The 23,389-nt window shown below is 42.4% G+C and overlaps 1 protein-coding gene across 11 annotated transcripts in view; it reads right to left on the reverse strand.

Moving 5' to 3' along the window:
* The window catches only part of plch2a (phospholipase C, eta 2a), a 164,424-nt gene that overhangs the window by 23,220 nt on the left and 117,815 nt on the right, over nucleotides 1–23,389 (reverse strand). For all 11 annotated transcript variants that reach the window (XM_034875812.1, XM_034875814.1, XM_034875813.1 and 8 more), the window contains exons 4-10: nucleotides 23,241–23,370; nucleotides 12,657–12,827; nucleotides 7,532–7,625; nucleotides 5,940–6,143; nucleotides 4,593–4,713; nucleotides 2,414–2,585; nucleotides 251–358 (exon numbers count right to left, since the gene is read on the reverse strand). In XM_034875812.1, the coding sequence (XP_034731703.1) occupies nucleotides 251–358; nucleotides 2,414–2,585; nucleotides 4,593–4,713; nucleotides 5,940–6,143; nucleotides 7,532–7,625; nucleotides 12,657–12,827; nucleotides 23,241–23,370 (1,000 nt within the window). The remainder of the gene's footprint in view (nucleotides 1–250; nucleotides 359–2,413; nucleotides 2,586–4,592; nucleotides 4,714–5,939; nucleotides 6,144–7,531; nucleotides 7,626–12,656; nucleotides 12,828–23,240; nucleotides 23,371–23,389) is intronic.

Below are 23,389 nucleotides of genomic sequence, written 5' to 3' on the forward strand. Positions count from 1 at the left end.
AGCCAAAAAAGCAAAAGATAGCATTATATACAAGATACACTAAAGGAACAAAGACAGGAGAGGGTGCACAGTTTAAACATGAAGCATCAAGAAGAGGATATATACACACAATTCACATTTCATCTGCTGGACAACAGGACACACACACACACACACACACACACACACAGGTACCTGCCTGTAACTGTGGTAGATCGAAGGGATACATGGGATTAATATGGAGCAAGAGATCAAATAAAAAGGCACATACATCTCCGTTCATCAGCTTGCAGTCGTCCTCCATCTCATCAGCACTGTCCTCGTCAGACACGTCTCCCTCTTCTGCATTCTCATCAATGTTGGGGGGCAGTTTCTTCCCCTGGGGGAGAAAAGACCAGCAGGTCAGCTAGGGCTGAGTTAAAGAAAGAATAAAAATGGATTCATAAAATCCAGAAAGTCTCTGTATGCATGTGTGGGAACTGTACAACTGCATGAGGCTCAGTGGTAGAACCAATCGGAAGGTTGGTGGTTCAATCCCTGGCCCTGCACTGCCATGTCGAAGTGTCCTTGGACAAGACACTGATGCTGCATCTGATGAGCAGGTGTGTGAGTGTGTATCTGATGAGCAGGTGTGTGAGTGTGTATCTGATGAGCAGGTGGCCCCTTGTACGGCAACCTCAACCACAGTGTATGAATGTATGTGAATGGTGAAAGTTTCCCGTACTAGTTAAAAGTGCTTTGAGTAGTAGTTAAGACTGGAAAAGCGCTATATAAAATACAGCACATTTACAAAGCTATACTGTGAAACAGTTATCATGTGAATCTGTGAAACATTGAGAAAGGGAGAAAGGTTTGAGGCGAAGCAAGCAAGACACAGGAGTGTCGAGCTTTCAGAGTAAGAGCAGATAAACTCGCAGCTGTGACTGTGTGAAGAAGCATATTGTTCCTCTATTCAACTTGGTGAACTACGCTAAATTCTAAACTTGTTGTTTGGGGGTGTGTGTGGGCGGGACACTGATTCTGCGGCTCCACAGCCCAATCACCACTGTGCAGGCTCTGGCTCCAAAATTGCAAGACGGCGGCGCCCGTATCCAGGAGATTTTAGCTTTACTTTAGCGCCGTGGGGGGAGCTTAATTTGCATTTCCTAGAATGGCGAAGGAATGTCCCGCCCTCCTCTGCCTCTGGTTGGCTAACCCTGGTAATTTTACCCTAACCAATCTCACTCATGTCTAAACCAATCTAAGAAAACGGGCTGATAATCAGCCAGTGCCAATAATCGGTCTATTCCATAGACTGTATATATATATACAGTATATATAGATCAATACTGACAGTCTATGGGTCCATCTGCAGTTTAGGGGCTCTAAAACTGTGTGAATGTGAGGTGCCAATTCAGCGAAAAGTATTTGTTTTCGACCAAAATTGTAGCCATGTAAACGTAGCCCAAGCCGCTAAAAAATCGGATCTCACGCCGTTAAAATCACCAGGTGAAAAGTAGCCTTCACATAAGATCCCAGACCTCCAAGTTCCAGTTAACCGGTCTGTTCGGCTGCACTACGACTGTGGGATGTAAAGCATTTGTTGATTTCAATGGAAGAAAAATCAAGCACAAGAGGTATTAGATATATTATTTTACTAAAGTTGTACTGCATTCACACTCTTCTGAGTATTCTTAGGGGACTATACCAGTGTTTTTGCATTTATAATAAATCCCCTTGTATACTTGACTTGCCGTGGGTAGGATTGCGAAGATCCAGGACTTTGAAATTTGCACCCTCCCCCAGAAAGTTAGCTTTAGAAGAACGAAGGCAACGAGAGCCAGCCAATCAGAGGCAGAGTGGGGCGGGATATTGCTTCGCCATCATCAGGAAACACAAATCTGCGTAAGGAGGACGTGGAGACGACTCCATCTTTATTATACAGTCTATGCTGCAAACGTACGGTATCAGCTGAGGGCGACACAGATGAACGTAGCAACCTTTGTATCAACACAGAGCTCCTCTCAGCTGCAAAGTGGAGCAGACTATCCAGAACGGCTCCTGACTCGCAGCCATTAACGTTATCTGTTATCATCTGGGCTCAGGATATTGCTTCATAATAACAGAGACACTGTGCCCAGATAATGAGCCAGCCTGCAGTCTGCAGTTATTAAACACATAAACAGCTTGTTATTCCCTCCTACAGTCAAGGTTGCTTTATCATCTTCACCCAATTATGTCATATTCAAACACTTTCTAAATCACATCACTTCTATCTCTTGCCTTTTGAAGTCTGCTCCGTGAGGTTCAAACTCCAGGTAATAAAACGGGGAGCTGAAATAATCGCCTCGGGCTTCAGTCCTTTCACTCCTCTCTCCAAAGAGAGCAGGCCACTCTTTAAACACCCGGACTGTACTTTCAAAGCCTTTTGACTACACCCCCGCTCTGGCGCTACCTTGACGAGGATCTTCCCCTTGAGGGTTTCTGGCGACGGCAGCCGTCCGGACTCATCGGCTTTGATGTCGGACAGGTCCAGCTTGTCCCCCAGGATCTCAATCATGTACTGGGCCATCTTCTTCTGCTGAGGAACACTGCAGTGGTTCTCAATGGACAGGATGACGGGGTATCTGGGAGATAATCACAACGACAGACTGGAGTCACTCGGCTGAAAGATGGAGGAGGAAAAGACGAGGCAGTGACTATGGTATAGTCACTAAGGTAGCAATCCAGATCCAGTTGATCCTAAGGATTCACTCAGCAAAACATGATTTATAAAATCATGCCAACAAATATTTAAGAGCTTAGTATTCTTTGCGCTAAAAATGTATGTATGAAGGCTTTAGTTAAGTTTTATATGCAACTTCAGTTTATGAAATACATGTAGTAGGGCATCCTTGATCCATGTCTCTTTCAGTTAAGACTTCCTTGGCTTAAAAAAACGTTTAAGACCCACTAGAGCCACTTTAAAATAAAATTCTTTCTTTTGCAGAGGACACCTAAAATATCCTCTGCAAGAGGACACTTCAGCACTCGAAAAGACAAGATGTCCCCTGCAAGACATATCAAGTGTTGGTATCACTTGCATTAAAAAAAAGACCCCTCTAACATGAATTCTCTTTAATCTGCAGATGAACATTTAATAAATCAGCATGTCTGGATAAACATTTCAATCAATTTATCCGATATTTTCGGGATGTTTGCGTGATGCATCAATGGTCCAGCAATGAGAACCAGCAGCAGACTCATTCAGAACATATTGGCAGTCTGAGTGCCAGTTTTGTCCCCGTCAGCCCTCTGCGGATCCTGTTTTTCACACAGCGCCCTGGAAAATCTGACGGCTCTATGACGTCGAATGCATCCTGTCACCCTGTCCCCTTTTTAAGTCATCTGTGAAAAGTATAGTCTCCAGAATTGTGCTTTGCAAAAACAACACAGTGAGAGTAAATATGCGCACGAAGCGAGTGCTTTTCTTTCATTTTTTCTCAAGGAGACAGGATTTAAAAATAGACACTTCCTCTGCCAACACCAGACTCCATGCACGTGAGTGAGATTATCACCTCTGATGCGGATTCTGTGGTGTTGAGGAGGGTGTCTGTGTGTATGCTTTCATTTTGCTCTGTGTTTGTGCTATGTCTCTGTGTGAAAACACAGTTGATTAAATCTATTTCACAAATAAGTAAGAGTAAGAGAACACATGTAAGAGGAGTAAGATGTTATGTCGGATTATATGCATGTATCTGTGATGGTCGGTGCATTCAGATGGGTGACAAATCAAAGGAAAAACAAATAAATGATTCAAGAAAGATAAGAAGGGCAGCTTTCACACAGGTCAAGAGAGCTCACTGGGTGGTTTGATGAGAAGGATGTCAGTCAAATTCTTCACAGTAACCAGATCTCAAACCAAGTTTATCTCCTTTCAGAGATTTGGGAAATGGCGCCATGGATAGACTGCTATGTGATGGGAATGGGAGGTGGTTTTGCAGCTCGGTGCAACCTGCTGCAAACAGCTGTACGTTATGCAAATATCTTCCAACCCAAAGCAAGAGGACAACAAACAATTAACACAGTGGAACAGGATTAGAACTTGGTGTGAAACAGACCCATAATCCCAACATCCCAGGTAGTCTATCCCTGGATCTACTGCCTGTATCCACCAAGTAAAACGTTAGAACATCTATTTAAAAAGAAAGACAATCGAGCTCTCGCACTTCCTCGGTCCTCGAAGACGCACGATGCATTCAGATACACTTTGAGATCAAGGCTGTCTCTGCTCATGTGGATTTATTCTATGAGCAAATGAGAAGATTTTTACACGCATCACCTCACATGCCATCACCCATTAGTGACTCAACAACACCACCACGTACCTTCTCATTCCCCCCCATGGTTTTACAAAACGCTGAGATGTGTATAGCATGCACTGCTGGGGTTATTTCTCTCTCACACACACACACACACACACACACACACACACACACACACTTACCTTATGTAATCTATTGGAGTTGTCCTACTAACTACAAATGTGAGCATTTGAGCCAATGAATAACAGAACAATAAGAACCTCTGTGTGTGTGTGTGTGTGTGTCTGTGTGCCTCTGTATGTGTGTGTGTGTGTGTGTATGTAAACGTACTCATTCTTGACGAAGGCATACTTGTTGATGGTCTCGATGACGTCTTTGAAGAGGATCTTGGAGGTGAGGGTGTAGCCGTGGTGGACGATGGGCTCACTGTCCTGTCCGTCCCAACAGTCCACTGTGGACAGGAAAGACAGAGACGAGACGGAAGGTCATGGAGCAGCTGACTAAAAATGAAACGATCAGTTAAAACCTTTTTCCACTGTGTTGTTTTAACTTTAGCTGCAGCTCCTGCAGCTCCTTTCCCAGAAGACACCACATAGTTTAGGCTAAGACAGCTTTATTTCCCACCAAACCAACGACCCTTTTAGAAAGCTTTTGCAAAATAAAGAAAAAACTTGGAAAGATAAAACTAAGAGGATAAGATAATAAGAGGATTTAGAACGAGATTTAAATTCCTTCCTAGGGGTGTGTGCAGTTGAATGTCTCAACCGACCGCCTCCTAACGGCAACCTCGCCCCTTATGACCTCATAAGGGGCGAGGTTAGTTCTAGATTCCAGATCGGCCCATCTGAGCTTTCATTTCTCACAAGCCAGTAGCAGGATACCCAGGGCTCGGTCTACACCTATTGCTAGTGATGGCCAAATGAAGCTTCGCGAATCAGTGTTTTTATTTTCTGAGCCCACTAGATGGCGCTCTTGGTTTCAAGAGAAAGGCCTAAGGCGTTGCAATTCAGTATGTTCTCAACCAACTGTTTAACAGAGAGCGCCATCTAGTGGGCTCAGAAAATAAGGACCCCGGTCCACGAAGCTTCATTTGGCCATCACTACCCATCGTCGTTTCTAGCACCTGGGGGACCAGAGGGCTATGGGATGCGCCGCGGTGCAGCTGGTGGTATATCAACCACTCATTTGAATCACCACGGCGTCTCCTGATTGCACCGAAGCTTGCAGCTTTGATCCAAAAATATTAACAGACTTAGACTCAGACTTAGCTTAATTAATCCCTTTGGGGAAATTAAAGTTACCAGCATCCGTTACAGCATGAGAAGGAGAAATAAGAAAATAAAGAATACAACAACAAAAAAACACAATGATAATAATGCGCAGGACAACACACAGTACATGTGTTCACATGAAGGGATTCTTTGAGGTGACTGGGGTCCGGGAGTGGAAAAAACACCAAGAAAGGTACCCGACGCAGTCAGTTCGGAGGGGGGTAGGGATGGGGACGGGGTGTGTATGTGTGTATGTGGGTGTATGTGGGTATGTGGGTAGCATTGCTACTTGCTTTAAAAAAAAAAATGTTGCTATTGTTTAGCGCTACCTTAAACTGTGCCTGCATACTGTCAGTGAGTACACAGTAAGAGAATACTGTAAGCGCGTCCACATGTCCAGACTAACCTTCTACACAGCGACAGCCGGCCTGCAGCACCCAGGCGTACATGTCCACCCTGGACTGGGACATCAGCTGGTCCCCCATCAGGTAGGTGTTGTGTGACGAGGCGATGAAGTAGTTGCACAGCGGCTGCTTCATGTCATGGTTCACGCTGTAGTGCTCCGAGTTGAAGATGTCTCCCGCTGGGCTGCGCATGTAGTTCGTAATACCTGGAAAATGTTTAAAAGCCTTTTTAAAACTTAATAATGTAACTCTTAAATCTTGTCAAGTGTAGCTTGACAAAGCGGTCCGTTGTGGGTCAGAGAGAATGTCTTTTTAAATTCATATGGAAATACGTCCGGTATCAATTAGAAATATAACTATTTGAACCAGAAATTGATTTGATTTCCTTTTTTTTGCAAAACAAATCCTATATTTCACTCACATTTCTTAATTAATTGAGATGAAACCTTCAAGGGTAATGAAATTCATTATTTTTAACAAAAAAACACACAAATCTCACACCAAGGCTGTAATTCATAATACAACAAAAGCATCTTCTAAATGAATGAAATATTCAGAGAATGATTAAAAAAAGCTGATTCTTCAAAGCTTAAACCCACTGGGCGCCTCAGACAGACACACAGCAGGCTGGGAAATCAATTCTGACATGCTGGGAAATATTTTTAAAAAACAGCCCACTGTTATTCAGTGCTAAAATGAACTTATTTTAATAGCGGTATACATTAACAGAGTATTTAATGAGATGGAAAACTTCCATGACACTAGAGGAAACTACCAGCATTCAGTTTATTTTAAACACAAGGGAACTTGTGAAGAACAGAAGTAAAGAAAAGGTGCAAAAAATGTCAAAAAGGCAACACAACTTTGAATAAGGACACAGAAATGTCAGAAATGGTAACGAAAGCGTCGGAAATAGCGATTAAAAACTTCGAAAAATTTAACAAAAACGTCCAAAAAATCGTTAAATACAAAATAAGAATAAAAATGTAACACAAAAAAAGGTGTCAAAAAAGTGATAAAAACCTCAAAAACATTCAACAGTTTTAAAAATTTAACATTTTCTTAAGGGTGGACACCTAAACCGTCCGCCATACAAGTGTACCTAAGTCCTCCACAAACCTCGGGAAAACACGGGGGGGGGGGGGGGGGGGGGGGGGGGGGGGGTTGAGATCTCCACTTTTGGGCAAAAAACAGAAACATTGGATCATTGAGTCAAACACTTTCTTTTCTGCATTCTGGTGAATGTTTTTTCACCATTTTGTGCCTTTTCTGCATCAGGATATGGTGCAAATGTCTTTAATTATGAAAAGGAAATAATAGGGTTTTTTTTGGGGGGGGGGGGGGGTTCACTTGCCATTTTGTAATGATACACTGTAAATTTGGTCCATGTTAGAAGACACCACCTGTGTTTAAATGTAGGGGTAATTTTAATCTTTCTTGTCTGTCTGTAACTGGTGTTGTGCATTGTCCCAGACGTCTCGCTCTCGCCAATTAGACCCTGTCACTCATTGACATTACCTGTGTAAACAAAGGTTATGACAAATTTAACACAAGAGAGCTTAATGGTAAAGAACTGAAGTTTATGGGGACTTACCATCAATTCCCAAAACTCCCTGCTTCTGGTTCTCAGAGCACGGCTCGAATTTGTTGATAATCTCCAGGCAATGGTCCTTGGTCACGTTGGTCATCTACAAAATGACACCAACTCATGTCAAGCAACAACACTATGTATATGTAGCATAATAATAATAATAATAATAATCCAGCTAAAATCAGAAAAGGTTACAAAGAAACAAAAGAATACAAATTGTCACACCACTGCTACATATTAAAAGCCAGACTGAACAGATGTGTTTTAAGTTTGGACCTAAAAAGAGCGACATCTGTAACAGTACGCATATCAGGGGGGGGAACTTGGTCCAGAGTCTCGGGGCTGCAACTGCAAAAGCCTGATCCCCCCCCCGTTTAGACCTGGACCTCGGGACTTCTAAAACCAACTGACTTGAAGACCGCAGTGACCGGTTATGTTCCCGCACAGTTAAAATGTCAGACAAGTACTCTGGGGCAAGACCATTTAAAGCTTTAAAAACAAACAATAAAATCTTAAAATCTATTCTAAAACGCACCGGGAGCCAGTGTAGGGTGTAGAGAACGGGAGTGATGTGTGCACGTCTAGGTGTATTTGTTAAAAAGCGAGCAGCAGTATTTTGAACAAGTTGAAGACATGAGATGGAGGTCTGATTCGGACCAACATAGAGGGCATTGCAGTAGTCCAACCTTGAACTGATAAAAGCATGAATGGCCTTTTCTAGGTCGTGCCTGCTCAGAAAGGGCTTAACTTTAGCCAGCAGGCGAAGCTGGAAAAAGCTCATTTTGACAACGTTGCTGATCTGCTTATCAAATTTCATGCTGCAGTCAAAAGTAACCCCCAAATTTTTTACAACAGATCTAATGCAAGATGCCAGAGCTCCCAAGCTCACAGCCGGGCCATTCTGCACCAACACTGATTCCCTTGGAAGAATTAGGGGGACTTGATGAGTAAATCTGTCAGCTCTAGCCACGGAAAAGAAATAAGAGGAGAAATCAGGCCAATCACCACAGCTGGTCTGTCTGACGTCATGTTATGTAAATAGTAAAATAGCTTAACTTAATAGGTTAACAGCTGATCGGGGTTTTCAAAATGGCCACAAGAAGTTTTTGTTTTCGAACGTCATGATAGCCCCGCCCCCCAGGCACCTGACGTAACCGGTTCTGATCCCTAGACCAGCGCTACGTTGGTGCTGAGTTGGAACCCGTGTTCTTGGGCCAGAGCCAGGTTGCTTTGTGTGGAAAAGCAAAGAACCGGTTCGATGTTTGGCCCTGACTCCGAACCAGCACCAGAACCGCCTTGGTGGAAAAGACCCACCAGAGGGCAACAGTTCAAAGAGGAGAGCAAAAACACTATGATACATTATTTCCACAGGGTTATTTCTATTTTAGAGAATATGTTTCCAGCCCACTCCTAAAGTACTTAGCTGTCTAAAAGGGTGGCGGTCCACCACCATCACCACCACCACCCCCACCCCCCATGTCAACCCTATCTGGATCAGAGAAAGCCGCGTGGAGAGCCAATCACGGCACTCGGCAGAGGATGGCCCATTTCCCTTATCGCTGTGGGTTGGCACCAAAGGAGCTTGATGGGCAGCAGAGAGCTCAGAGGCTGCTGCAGGCTCTCAACGCTGAGACACACACACACACACACACACACACACACACACACACACACACACACACACATACACACATACACACACACACACACACACACACTGCACTCTCTCAGAGCTTTTCTCCATTTCAACTATAATGTGAGAAAGCATGGACACCATGTAGCTGAAATCCTTTACTTTTACTACCTTTTCCTTTTATTTTGGAGAGTTATGTAAACGCATACATGGCGTTAACTAGGGGGTGTTTAAATGTAAAAAATCCATTATCGGCGGTGTTCAGACTCTGCGACGTTCAGGAAGTGTTTTTTTTTTTTGCAATGCGCAGATGCGATAAAAAGGGGAGTTCATTTATATGACTGTTTTAATTTTTTTTAAATAAAAACCAGGTGTCGTAATCTATGATAATATTGAGGTGACGCATCGGGCCTTTAATCAGCTGTTCGACATTTTTTTTAGGACTGCAATTACATGCCAGCTTTTTTTTCAGACTTTAGGGATGTATCTATAAGTCTAGATAAGTCCAACAGAACGTCTATATCAGCGAATATTTGATCCTCACCACCTGAGGGCCAGATTGGGACTGTGTACTTCCACCAGTAGGACACTGCAACCCTTATAGGTCCAAGCCAAGCTCCTAAATGAATGAAAACAACTAAATATGTACCGGTAATTCAAGTTTATTTAACCACCATCTCTATTGTTCAGATTCCAATGCATTTAGTGATGCTGTTATTCCTTTAATGAACACAGTAACCAAACATCTACCTTCCATAGTGATATATTAGTATTTCAGTGCAATGACAAAAATCATCATTTAAAAAGAAGTACAACTGTTTTGTTGTTATATTTTGTTTCCAGGCTCACTAGGCTCATTTTTCCTTAAAAAACCATAATCGGTTTCCCATCTTGCCCGGAAGACCCAATCCTCTTGGTCCGGTTTTCTCGCCGGTCAGGACCCTACGAGGCTGCAGTTGCTTCGCAACAAACCTTTTGCCTTTCGAGGGAGCGCCCTCTAATGGTGGACAGTATCATTACAATTGGATATTTGAAAATTGATTTGCAGTGAGGATGCGAGAGGGGGGCCGCAAGTTGCCCATCCCTTGTCTATATCAATGAAATTCAATTTGATATTAAGTAGGGTTCGTGCATTACTAATACACTAACATAACTTATTGTTCATATATTAGACATTCAATAATATAGAAAGCTGTTAAGGGATGAAGACCAATGTAAGGGAGGTGTTAGGTGGTCCATCTTCATTGTGTTCTCTTCCCTAATGAAACCAGACCTTCCTCCTTGGGAACATATTTTAGGTTTAGACTGCGTGGGAACAGATACTATTGTCGTTGAACACGTTTCAGTCTCTCATCAGTTCCATGGAGATTCAGTAAGACACACAGCTCACAGCCAAACTCTGAGTACACAACCGGGAGTGGTTCACATCGTCTTATTTCTTATTTGAGGCACAAAGAAAACCCCCAAAAAAGTCTGCAGTTACTGAGACAACTCTGCTGTATCTTGGCATCACCTCAAAACAAATCACTTCACAAAACTGAACACTTACTACATTTTGGAGAAAGAATTACAGCCCACCGAAGCGGAGCGGACATTGAGCTCTCCAAACAGAACCGTCTGCTTTTAAAGTGACAGTTTCTACACATGACACAGCCTGCTGGAGTCCAAATTAGCTGCAGGAAGAAGACGAGCTGTTGGGCTCCTTTGCTACTTGTTAGTTTCAGGCGTTGGTATAATTAGAGAGGAGGTGCACGTCATCCACAAAGCCTCTAAAACTGCAAGTCAAGTGCTGTGATGGTACAGTACGAATGCTAATACCCCCGTAGTGCCCTCACTGTCTACACTTCCCTTAAATTAAGCACCACTTCCCAGGGGCTACTGCGTAAAGCTTTTGACCGCTCACCCTGCACAAGCTCAAAAAACAAGGAGCCTTTTGGGCTTTCAAAACTGCAACAGAGCAGAATGAACACACACACTTTCTACCAATGTTTCTGAAGCTGCCCGGGGGGGGGGCTATTAAATTTGATTGCTTCAGTAATCCGAGAGCACCTCTTTAAGGTTTTGAGCATTGAATGGCCACTGGTTAGCCACTACTCCACAATTAAATCGGGACTATAGCAACAGAAATACCCATGTTTGGGAGGATGATGTCTGTTTTTTTCCTTATAAAAAGTTACCTTTTAATGAAGCAACTGTTTTGTATCTTGGGAAAATATACAACTGACAAGGAATCCATAATATATTAATAGCCAAGATTCTAGAAAGTATACTCAACTTTTACAAAGGGCTAAAGGATGTTAACATTAAAGTTCATCCAGGAAACAGCAGGAGCCCAGACCTGGTTAGCCTAGCTTAGCATAAAGACATAAAGCCTAGCCTTTTACAAAGTATGAAAATGCAACTACCAACACATATGCCATTATCATTACATATGTGCATCATTTTTTATATGGGCAACTTCAAAAGTGCAATTTAATAATTTAATAATTCATGTGTAATTTGTTGTATAACACTGTTTGCTATATCTTGTACACTTACTTATCTTTGCTCTTATCTTTGCTGTTGCAAACTGCAATTTCCCCACTGTGGAACAAATGAAGGTTTTCTTATCTTGTCTTAAGTGAGTTTCCCAGACCTTTGACGCCACTGCTCATCGCTGCTACAGGCTTCATCAGCCACTACGAGCACAGCGCTCGACCAAACCGCTGGCTGTCAAATTGCCATTGCAACTTGCAAATTGTGTGCAATGTATTTACCAGGCTTTGAAACGGAAGAAGTGGAATGAGTGGAATAAAAAAAGGCAATATTTCTGGTTCTTCTGCAGCAATTATTATACTTTTTAAAGGAAGGATTTCTGTCATATCTATGATATCATATCTACAATATCATGCAATACCTCCCTCTGACATCTCTCCAACTAAAACCTTAGAACAAACACATGTTCCACCAAAACAAGTTCCTTCCCGAGGCTATTTTGCAGAGTCACCGTTGCTCTGTCCGGCACTTAGCGCCGCCCAAGAAAAATGTGATTGGTGTAAAGAAATGCCGATAAACCAGAGCGTGTTTTTCTCCCCACCCGCAATGCTGTGTGGACTAGCCAGACCCTCCTCTGCAGTGCTGTGGAGGAGGGTCTGGCTATGAGAGACTAGGTTTGGAGAGCAACAACAGAGGAGATTCCAGGGAATTAGGGTCATGTGGAAGCACGCTGACCAATCAGAGCTGACTGGGCATCCTTCGGGAGGGGGGCTTAATTGACAGACTGACGGTGACTAATTATGCAGCAGCTATGGGCAGTAAGAGAAAAATTAAGTGTTTTGTTGAACATTAAAGAGTCACAAAATCCAAGTATGACTCTGAAAACAGTACATAATAGGCGTCCTGTAAGCTGCCCGTCCTGAGACAACAATGTTAGAGGAGAGCAACGCGACGATAAATCAGAGTAGTAACGTTTCAATGTCAGTCTCAGCACAAACTGAAACGCTAGAATGGAGATACCTTTTGCTCCGTCTCCAGGAAGCGGGCCAGGTCGTCCGTGTCCAGGTGGTCTTTGTGGTTGCTGTAGGTGAGCATGAGGAGGTACAGATCCCGACGGGTCGACATCATCTTGTAGAAGGAGCAGAACTCCTCGAAGTCCAACGTGCCCTGGTTATCGTCGGTGTCCGCCTCCTACACACCGGGTACAAGGAACACTGCTGCTTAGTTTCCCCCAACAAGTCAAGACAAGTCAACTTTATCATCAGTTCTGCCAGATGTGCCTGACATACTGATGCTAAGTTTTCGGTGCAATGAGGACACATCCAACAATGTAAATGTAAAAGATAAATACATACGAATAAAGACTAAAACTATAAGTGATATGTAAAATATAAAAATAAAGACAAGTAAAATGTACAAATAACATCAATTAAAAAAAAAAATATATATATATATATATATATATACACACATACATATACATACAATCAAAAAATTAATAAGTAGAATACAGGAATTCATTCTAAATAGTGCAAATGTTTGGTCAAATAGTTCAGAAAGCTTAAGATACTGAAATGTGCAACAAAAAATAATTTTATCTGTTTTGAAATTTTGAATTTTTACTGAAGTTGCATTGTTGGAAATTGAAACTGTACGACAACCTATGTGAGTATATAAAGAGAATTAAAAGGTAAGACCAGTGGGACGGGCCCGTTCTGCGGGTGGATTACGCGTATAAAACAACAGTTTGAACGTTGCCCACACTAGCTTCCTATAATCTCTTATTTCATCTGTTTTTATTGTTTTCAGCTGTTCTTTAAAGTTTTGTGTACAGCACTTTGAATTGCAGTGTTGCTGAAACGTGCTAATAAAGCTGCCTTGCCATGTCCCCAGTAAAATAACAACTGAACCGTAACAGTAGTTTGATTCAATGTTGTTGTTTTTTTAACCCTTGTATGGTATTCAGGTCAAATTGACCCATTTGAGTTAAATCTTTTTTACTGAAAATCAGCGTCCATTCTTTATTTCCTGTGATAAACATGTATTCCTGACTCAGAACATTATTCTGGATATGACACTTATGTTGTTTCCATAGTGGATTTTTAACATGAATAATAACCTTATGACAACAAAAAACAAATCCCACTTCCACTTTAAAATTTGTGCTAGTAGAGGCTGATGCATTCCCTAAACATACATGTTATCTCAATGATTTGAAATTGAGATAAAGACAATATTTGTCAATAGATTATGAAGTAAAATTTTATCTCAGCATTGTTTTAAAACCCCAAATAAGTCCCGGGTCAGTTTGACCCGAGGGACACGAGAGAGTCCCGAAGGTGGAGACAACACGAGGGTTAAGATTACTTTTTGGGCATTTCTAGGCCTTTATTGACTGAAGACATTAAAGGGGAGCGAGAGAGGGGGGAATGACATGCAGCGAAGTCGAAGACGCAGGTCGGAGTCAAACCCTGACCCGCTACCGCGAGGATAAACCTCTATATACGGGCGCCTGCTCTATCAACCCCCCCATCTATAAGGCTTTCCAAATCTGGGATAAGACAAGGCACAAGAATAAGACAAAGCAAACAGAAGAACAGAAGTCAATCCGTGGCATTAGATAAGTTACATTAGCTGTTAAACAGCAACCCCCCAACACCCTTCCCACCCAATAACCCTCATACCCTCATTTATAATAACAATACAAAAACACTTAGTCCAAAGGCACTTTCTCGTTTTAACTTGTCCCTCAGCTGGCTGTCATTCAGAGTGATTATAGTGTGGGACGGAGGCTCTTAATGAAGCCATCTTTTTGATTCAGTGTTAATTCATTATCATCTTTATGCACGTTTTTCCCAATCTGTTGAGCTCATATCACAACGACAGGTTTGAATGTCTAGTCGTAATGAGCTGAGACAGTCCACAAAACAAGAGCCCCGCGGGGGAAACACACACACCACGACCCGTGTAATCCTGGTCTCTTTTTGACTGAAGCGGCTTGCGACCGGCTCCATGTGCCAAGCAGCACTGGAGGAGGCCACTCGATGGAGGCCGATGACGTCTGAGCTCGGCCTCCGAGCAGCTTACAACACACACACACACACACACACACACACACACACACACACACACACACACACACACACACACACACACACACACTGGGCTTAGAGAGCGATGCATGGATCGGACATGACTTTCTCTTTCCACAGCGAGTGAAAATCATTCTACAGGCTTTATTTTATTTTATTTTATTTGACTGGACACTTGACATTTCAAAAGGAAGGAAATGGATCCCAGAGTTCCTCCACAAATGATGTGCTGCACTGGGTCTCCTGCTTGAAGACCTCCTCACCAGAGATTCATTTTTATAGGTTCATAAGGAGAGATCATGTGTAAATGTTAGGAGGCTTTGACACTGGGTAAAGTTTAAAATTAATGTACCAGGGACTAATGTGGGACTTGGAAGTGAGTGATGGCCTGGGATGACCTAATGAATGTAAAATAGAAGTGAAAACACTGAATTTAATAAAGACGTGGATGAACAAACCACACTGAATATGGATTCGTCACACCCTGAACAAACACTTGATAAGGTGAAGATCACCGCCAATGCTAATCCAGTGGATTGGATCAGTACACAAAGTACTACAAAGGAATCCACAGCTTTACAAGGGCTGGGTTAAAAAAATAAAATCAATTAATCAATGAATTTTAATTCAAATTTCCCCCAATTTGCCATGAAGTATCAACAATGAGAGCAGGGGCATCGTTTAACAGCGCCTTATTTTATTAATTAAAATATCAATTGTTGGCACCAGCTCACTGATTGTCCTATTGCACAAAGGATGACAGCGATATGTTGCTGAATCAATGTTTTGTCGCACCCTACTATCAGATAATGTTTACTGTCAATCTCCATTTTGTCTTACGGGCTCAGGGAAAAATTCTCATGACGATAGTTACAGTGACTTGAGAAAGTTTACACCCCCATGTTAAAGTTGCTTAAAAAGAGGAATAAAAAAACACGTTTTGGAAATTGATCTTGATGCCTTAATTGAAAAAATTTAGGAAAATCCACCATTTAAAGGACCCTAATTTTCTTTGTGAATGAATAATATATTGAAAATATATAATAATATAATATCTATAATAGGACGTCACATGAGAGATTGATGTGTCATAGCTTAACCCTCGGTTTTCCCGTCAACCTGCAACTTTGTGTTTTTCTTAATGTTTTGCCTACACTTTAACGTTTTGGGATATTTTTCCCAATTTTTTTGTATTTTTATTATGTTTTTGTAGTTTTTAAAAAGTGTTTTTGTCACTTTTTCCGATTTTTTTTTTTTTTTTTGCTGCTCACATTTTTCCAATTGCTTTTGTCAGCTTTGGCAATTTTTCAAATTTTGGTTGGTCACTTTTTTCAGCATTTAAAATTTGTTTTTATTGTTGTTGTTTTTTTCTTGTGTTTTTGAAGCTTTTTCCAACATTTGTCAATTTTTTCAACGTTCTTTGATCATAGTTCTTACATGTAATTCTTCTGTGAACGGGTCAAATTTGACCCGAGGAGGGTTAAAAACACCCCTAGATAGATGAAGTGTTCGTCACACCTAGAGGCAGACAGTCATTTCCATTAGTAGTAATTACATAAATGTAATGTTTGGCTGCACGTCGTTGTTTATCTTGGATAGGTTTACCACAGTTGCCATGCAGTCTGCTCTTCCTTGATCATTCACATATTATTTGTTTATACGCTCCCTGTAGTTTCTGGAAACACTGCAATGTGTTGAGTGTTGAGCATAAATGTCTCTGTGCATGCTCGTAGCGCACGTGCATCCACGGAGACCCACGCCACGAGTATAACCGAGGCTTTAGCCAGCGGCACACAGACCGAAGACGTTGGTACCCTCCAGTGAGCGCTGTAGGAAAGAGTTGGTGTCGTTATTCTGAATACTCAAGTCAAACTTTGTCCACTAACACATTCAGCCTCCCAACTGTCACCACCATGTTCTCTGCCTGACTCCGCAAACACAAACACACACACACACATACACACACACACACACACACAGCTAAATGACTCAGAGACACAAGGCAATCACTTTGTATCAGCAGACTCAGCTGTTGGTTTTGTATACATGTCACTTCGTAGACACCAAGTTGTGACTGAGTGACGGGCACAGATGCATACTGTACAGACAGTATTACTCGGCGCTATTAGAGAGAGAGAGAGAGAGAGAGAGAGAGAGAGAGAGAGAGAGAGAGAGAGAGAGAGAGAGAGAGAGGGAGAGAAAGAGAAGGCAGATCTGTCGTGACAAGGCTGCAGTGATACAGATCCATTTTATATATTTTACAAATGTGCTGATTTGATGTCAACTATTAAAGACATTGTATTAAAACACACCAAAAAAAAAATCGTCATGAAATCAAACTAAAAATCGGCATGAAATCAAACTAAAAATCTACCCTAATTCAAATCTAATCTACCCAAATCTCTGGGAATAAATGAAAAAAAGGGACGCTTCTTTGAAAAAGTTTTAAAAAATGAAGTACCGATCAGGACCGATGGACGATGTCGTCGAACTGCAAGCTGCAAGAGTTATGTTTCTGTTTATTGAATGCGTTTTTCAGTGCAAATATAACAGAGGATGTAGTTTAATCTCAGGGATGATGGTGTGTTAGGTTAATAATGCCGCTCTTTTAAAGGCAAACGTCTCACCGTACTGTCGTTACGCAGATCACGGAGATCTGACAGTGTCTAGACTTAACAGCCCCGTAGTTAAGTGACAGTAGGGCAGGTTGGAATTCACTGCCCCTACCAGCAACAGCATGTAATACTGTCCGTTTACAGCGGGCATTTAAATGCATATCTGATCGTTTCAAAGGTAACCGTTCGCCCATAGTATAGTGGATATATTGTCTTCTATTGTGTCTGTGTGTGTATCTGTGTATGAACGAGTGTCTAGAGTTGCATCGTACTCTAACGTGCCTAAGGTGCTGCTTCAGTTTGAGTGTGTGTGCTGGGTAGAGAGCGATTAGGTGGGCTTCTGGCGGCCCTGTTTTTGCTAAACTGCGTCTTTTTAACCCTTGTGTTGTCTTCCCGCCGACCGGGCAACGTCTGGTTTTTCCGGGTCAAAGTTGTAACCTTTCTTTCAACGTTCTGGTCGTCTTTTTCCAAACCTATGTTGCTTTTCCCCCTGATGTTTTTGTCAATGTTGTTCTGTGCCTTTTGCCCCCGAAGCTTTTTTGGGAAATTTAATCCCTTCTTTCAATGGTCTTTCATAAAAAAAACGTTTTTTTAATGCTATAAAATTGAAATGGGTCAAATTTGACCCGAGGACAACACAAGGGTTACATTACCATGTACACCATGTCCTGTTACATTTCTTTTTAAAATTGTACCTGCCAAAGAGACTACAGGTGGTACTATAACCTGGCCCAAGACATATTTCCTCTTGTATTACAAGTTCAATGTTAATTTTTGCATTGTGCAGTCCCTGTTTCATATAAAAATCTATTTCTATTCCATACAGAAGAATCAGTGGTGACCAACGCGGATCAGCTCATGAAAACACAACAACCTGCATCGTTATTCATACTTCGAAGTGAAGAAATTCTCTTCGGAAGCACATCCTCGTCTTCAGGACACATTTTAGCCCCCAGGAGGATAACAAAGCAGCGGAAGCACAACTGCAGAACGTCTTCTTTATTGGACAGAAAACATCAATCTAGCCTTATTCCCGCTTATTCATTATGCATGAACCCAGCCACTTAAGCTGTTAGCAGACGTGTGCCCTGTGTTACAGCTCGACAGCTAATATGGATTAATTCATCAGTTAGAAGTGCAGCTTCCCCTTTGCTACAAAGCTTTTCCTCCACATCTGTTCACCGCTGTGATAAATCACTGAGCAAAGAAAAAGTCTACTTTTTTTTGCTGTCTAGCAATCCCACCCAGCCAATGGATGCCGACCAACAACACACCACACAACTCAAAATGAAGGAAAGCTCAGGAGCATAACACTCTTCTGGTCTAATCGTGCACTTTGCATGTGGTTAAAATTCGTTAAAATGTAGTCAAAAGATCCTCGTATAACTATGGAGACAACTAGGTTAATATCCAATCACCATCTTAATGTATTGTTAAGGCATTTATTTTTGTGAGTCTGTCTATTAGCTCTATTAGGAAATCATTGTTTCCTAATATAATGGAAGCTAAACAAATTCAACCAAAGACAAAACTTGGTCGATGAAAATTCTCGCTACTTTTGAAACAAATTGATTGATAACTGCACGTTATGTTTATGTGAACTAAATTGTCCACAGCGCACTAGGTGCCCTCTACCTGGTAGCATTGTGTGTCCATCAAGTTTTTTTCCTCAGGCCACTATAGGTTTTTAAGGATGTGCAATTGCATCGTTGTATATTGTATTATATTTTGTAACGGACGTTCAAAAAAGTTAAGCACTAACGCTCCAAAACATTTCGTAGCTCATTTGACTGAATTAAATTATCTTGGGGCCAGTAACACACACTGTTTAAAGGTCCCACCCAGAAAAGGAAATCTGACATGGTCCAATCTGGAATCTAGCCCTTTATGAGGTCATAAGGGGCAAGGTAACCTTCCCTTTCTCTTCTGTGCCCGCCCAGAGAATTTGGCCCCCCCATGAGAGAGAGACACTCGGCTTTCATTGAGAAAAGTGGCAGTTGGTCAAGCTATGTAAGACTTCAGATCCAGTATTAGGGACCACTAAGGTCTATATAAAAGAGACTTCAGATACAGTATTAGGGACCACTAAGGTCTATATAAAAGAGACTTCAGATACAGTATTAGGGACCACTAAGGTCTATATAAAAGAGACTTCAGATACAGTATTAGGGACCACTAAGATCTATATAAAAGAGACTTCAGATAGAGTATTAGGGACCACTAAGATCTATATAAAAGAGACTTCAGATAGAGTATTAGGGGACCACCAGTATTTATATAGACCCCCAAGGTCTATATAAAAGCATCCAAAGAGCACCATGTCATGGGACCTTTAAAAGGCAGGAAGGTTAAAGGTCAGTCAGTAACAACGGAGTCATTCAGTATTTCCACTCTGCTTGTGTTTCTACGTTCCCCCTGTTCCTGGATCATAAAATCCGTTTATTGCACCCTTTGAGGATGAAAACAACTTCCGATAATTTGGACTAAATTACATCCGAGACAATAACAGCATGTCAAAGTGAGTGCAGGCAATTCCATCAGGTTGCTGATTTCTCCCTGCAGGGTTTGATATGTTCATCCTTGAGCAGCAGTTGTCTGCTGACTGACTCACGTTGGATGCTTTTATTCAGTTTTGGTGAAACCGAACTGATGATCGTTCCAGTTGACTCATATTTCTCATGTATTAACTGGTTGTGTTATGTTACTCATAGACTGAGATACGGACTCTTGTGTGCACACATTCTCTCAGTTGGATCTGTTGTTAATCTATGGGTGTCTGTAAGGATGAATAGATGCTCCACCTTATTCTATTTTCTTTCTTCCTATCTCATTTGTTTGTGATTTAATGCTGTTTGGCTGCTGTCACACTGGATCAATAAACTACCCTGTCTGTCTGAGTTTGTGTTGCTGTTGAATTGCACTGTGTTGTGCTGATATTTTGTCTACCCTCACTGACATAAATGCCTTGGAGAAAGAGAAAAGTATTGGAAACATCTGTCAGTTTGAACAAACTCTGCATTGTACAGGACTAAGAAGTAAAGTATCCTCATTAATATGCAAACATTTGTGGCAATGCGCTCTGAAAAGTGTTCAGATTATCTTTGGTACTGGTGCATGCCTATTAGTTTACGTCTTTAAAATGGGAAAGAGGTCCAGTCCGAAGGTTTCTACCTCTCTACTGCGATGGTTCAGCCAAACAAAACTGGCCAGAGATTGTCAACAAACAAATCTACAGGGATGGCGCATAGACGCATACAGGGCCAGATTGGTCCCTGGTGTGTTAACCCTGAATTACACGAGAGGCCATCTGTGTCCCAGCAGCACCATATGGGTGACCGATAACACGCCGCTGGACTTAGGGATGGGCAATCTGCTCTGCTGGAGGACGGCTAAGACAACACGCTTAACACAGCCACCATGTTAATCCCTCCACTGTGGAAGAGTTGGTGGCTGAGCCGGGCACTTGGCAACATCTGCAGGAGTAGCAATCAGTCAGGTGTCTACACGGCTCAGTGCCAGCCTCAACAGTCTTGTTTTTACCTCTGTGTGTTGGTGTGTGAGAGAGAGGCCATTGCAAAATGTGGTTCTGGGCACACGTGTGTGTGGTTCTGCTGTAGTGGAACTAACCCTACCACAAAGGCAGATTCAAGTACATTGCCAGCTGTTCATACAGTTGGGAGAAGTATTTTATACACTGCTGATTTTGCACATTTTCCTACTTACAAAGCATGTAGAGGTTTGTAATTTCTAATCATAGGTAAACTGTGAGTGACGGAATGTAAAACAATTTTGCATTTTGGTGCATGACATAAGCATTTGACACATCAGAAAAACCGAACTTAATATTTGGTACAGAAAGCTTTGTTTGCATTTCCAGAGATGATCTGTTTCCTGTAGTTCTTGACCAGGTTTGCACACACTGCAGCAGGGATTTTGGCCCACTCCTCCATACAGACCTTCTCCAGATCCTTTAGGTTTTGGGGCTGTCACTGGGCAATACAGACTTTCAGCTTCCTCCAAAGAGTTTTCTATTGGGTTCAGGTCTGAAAGGTCCAAGAGACTTGCTAGGCCACTCCAAGACTTTAAGATGCTTCTTACGGAGCCACTCCTCAGTTGCCCTGGCTGTGTGTTTCAGGTCGTTGTCATGCTGGAGGACCCAGCCACGACCCATCTTCAATGTTCTAACTGAGGGAAGGAGGTAGCTGGCCAACATCTCGAGATACATGGCCCCATCCATCCTCCCCGCAATGCGGTGCAGGATTTTACTCCATGACGGCGTAGTGTGTTACCAATGGTTTTATTTGAGACTGTGGTCCCAGCTCTCTTCAGGACATTGACCAGGTCCTGCCATGTAGTTCTGGGCTGATCACTTACCTTCCTCATGATCATTGATGCCCCAACAAGGTGAGCTCTTGCATGGGGCCCCAGACCCAGGGACATTGACCATCATCAATGTTTCCATTTTCTAATAATTGCACCAACAGTTTCTACCTTCCCACCAAGCTGCTTGCCTAATGTCCAGTAGCCCATCCCAGCCTCGTGCAGGTCTACAATTATGTCCCTGATGTCCTTACACAACTCACTGGTCTTGGCCATTGTGGAGAGGTTGGAGTCTGTTTGATTGAGTGTGTGGACAGGTGTCTTTTATAAAGGTAACGAGTTCAAACAGGTGCAGTTAATACTGGTAATGAGTGGGGAACAGGACAGGAGGGCTTCTTAAAGAAAATCTAACAGGTCTGTGACAGCCGGAATCCTTACTGGTTGGTAGGTGATCAAATACTTATGTCATGCAATAAAATGCAAATTTAGCTAGAGAGGTGCCAGTTCACCTCCCGGGCACTGCCAAGGTGCTCTTGAGCAAGGCACCAAACCCCCAAATGCTCATGGCGCCTTTCCATGGGCAGCCCCCTCAATCTAACATCTCTCCATTTTCATGCATGCATAGGTACTATAGGTAACTACTGTATAAGTGTGTGTGTAATTCACGCCTGTGTGTAATGTGTGCAATAACAACATAGTGAAAACACTGTAATTTCCTCTTGTACGATTAATAAAGTATACATTAGTATTATTATTATTTAAGACCCGAGCTGACTGAACCCAACAGGTACTTCCATATTTGAAGCACACACTCGAATGGACAGCCCACGCTAGATTTCTGCTTGATTTCCTCCATCACTGACCATGAGCGTGCCATGGCAATGCAACGCATCAGTTTGTCTTCCTACTCGGCATTACGCATTTACTCGGAACAAATGAAACCCGTGGCTGGAGACAACTGACACAGGCAGAGAGACAGACTGTTGGTACCTGTTGGGTTTTGGGACTCAAAAACTCGAGAACTCAAAACTTACGAACCCAAACCGCCGACTGAAGGACTCTGACTGGCATCTGTGGATATATGAATAAAACTGACTTGACCTATTTCATAGCTGACAAATGTCACAAGCTGCCATTCAACTTGGCATGACCTTTGTAGAAATGTTTACGCAGACTCTTTCCCCGGAGTTTCATCTATAAGAACTTTGTCTTCCGAGTGTGGAGAATAGAGACAGGATCCCTGCAACATCTGGCAACAACAACCATCATCATCACTTTGGGGGAGAAAACTGGCTATTTCTCTCAGTTTGGGAGATATGTGAAATAAGGCAAAGGTGTGTTTGCGTCTGTTGTCATCACATGTGTTTTTTTACCAAAACTTGGTTAATTCGATGGACAAGTGGATGGACACTTAGCTAGTGTTTAGATTTGCTTCAGCAACCACTGAAGACAATGTCAAAAAAAAGAGGATAAATAATAAAGATTTCATAAATACTAAATGCAACAGTGCAGCAAATTCTCTCTTTTGCCGGATCTTTTAACGTTGACCCCCCCCCTCTCTGCAGGGGTTTGCGTACCTTGAACATCTGTTTGACCTTCTGTCGGGGCAGGTTGACGTTGAGCTTGTGCAGGAGCTGGAGCACCTCGCTGATGCTCAGGCTGCCGTCGCCGTTCTTATCGGCCTCGGTGAAGGTCTGCTTCAGCCACGTGATGACGCGGGGGGGGG

Source organism: Etheostoma cragini, chromosome 7 (assembly GCF_013103735.1).
Source record: "Etheostoma cragini isolate CJK2018 chromosome 7, CSU_Ecrag_1.0, whole genome shotgun sequence".
NCBI lineage: Eukaryota > Metazoa > Chordata > Actinopteri > Perciformes > Percidae > Etheostoma > Etheostoma cragini.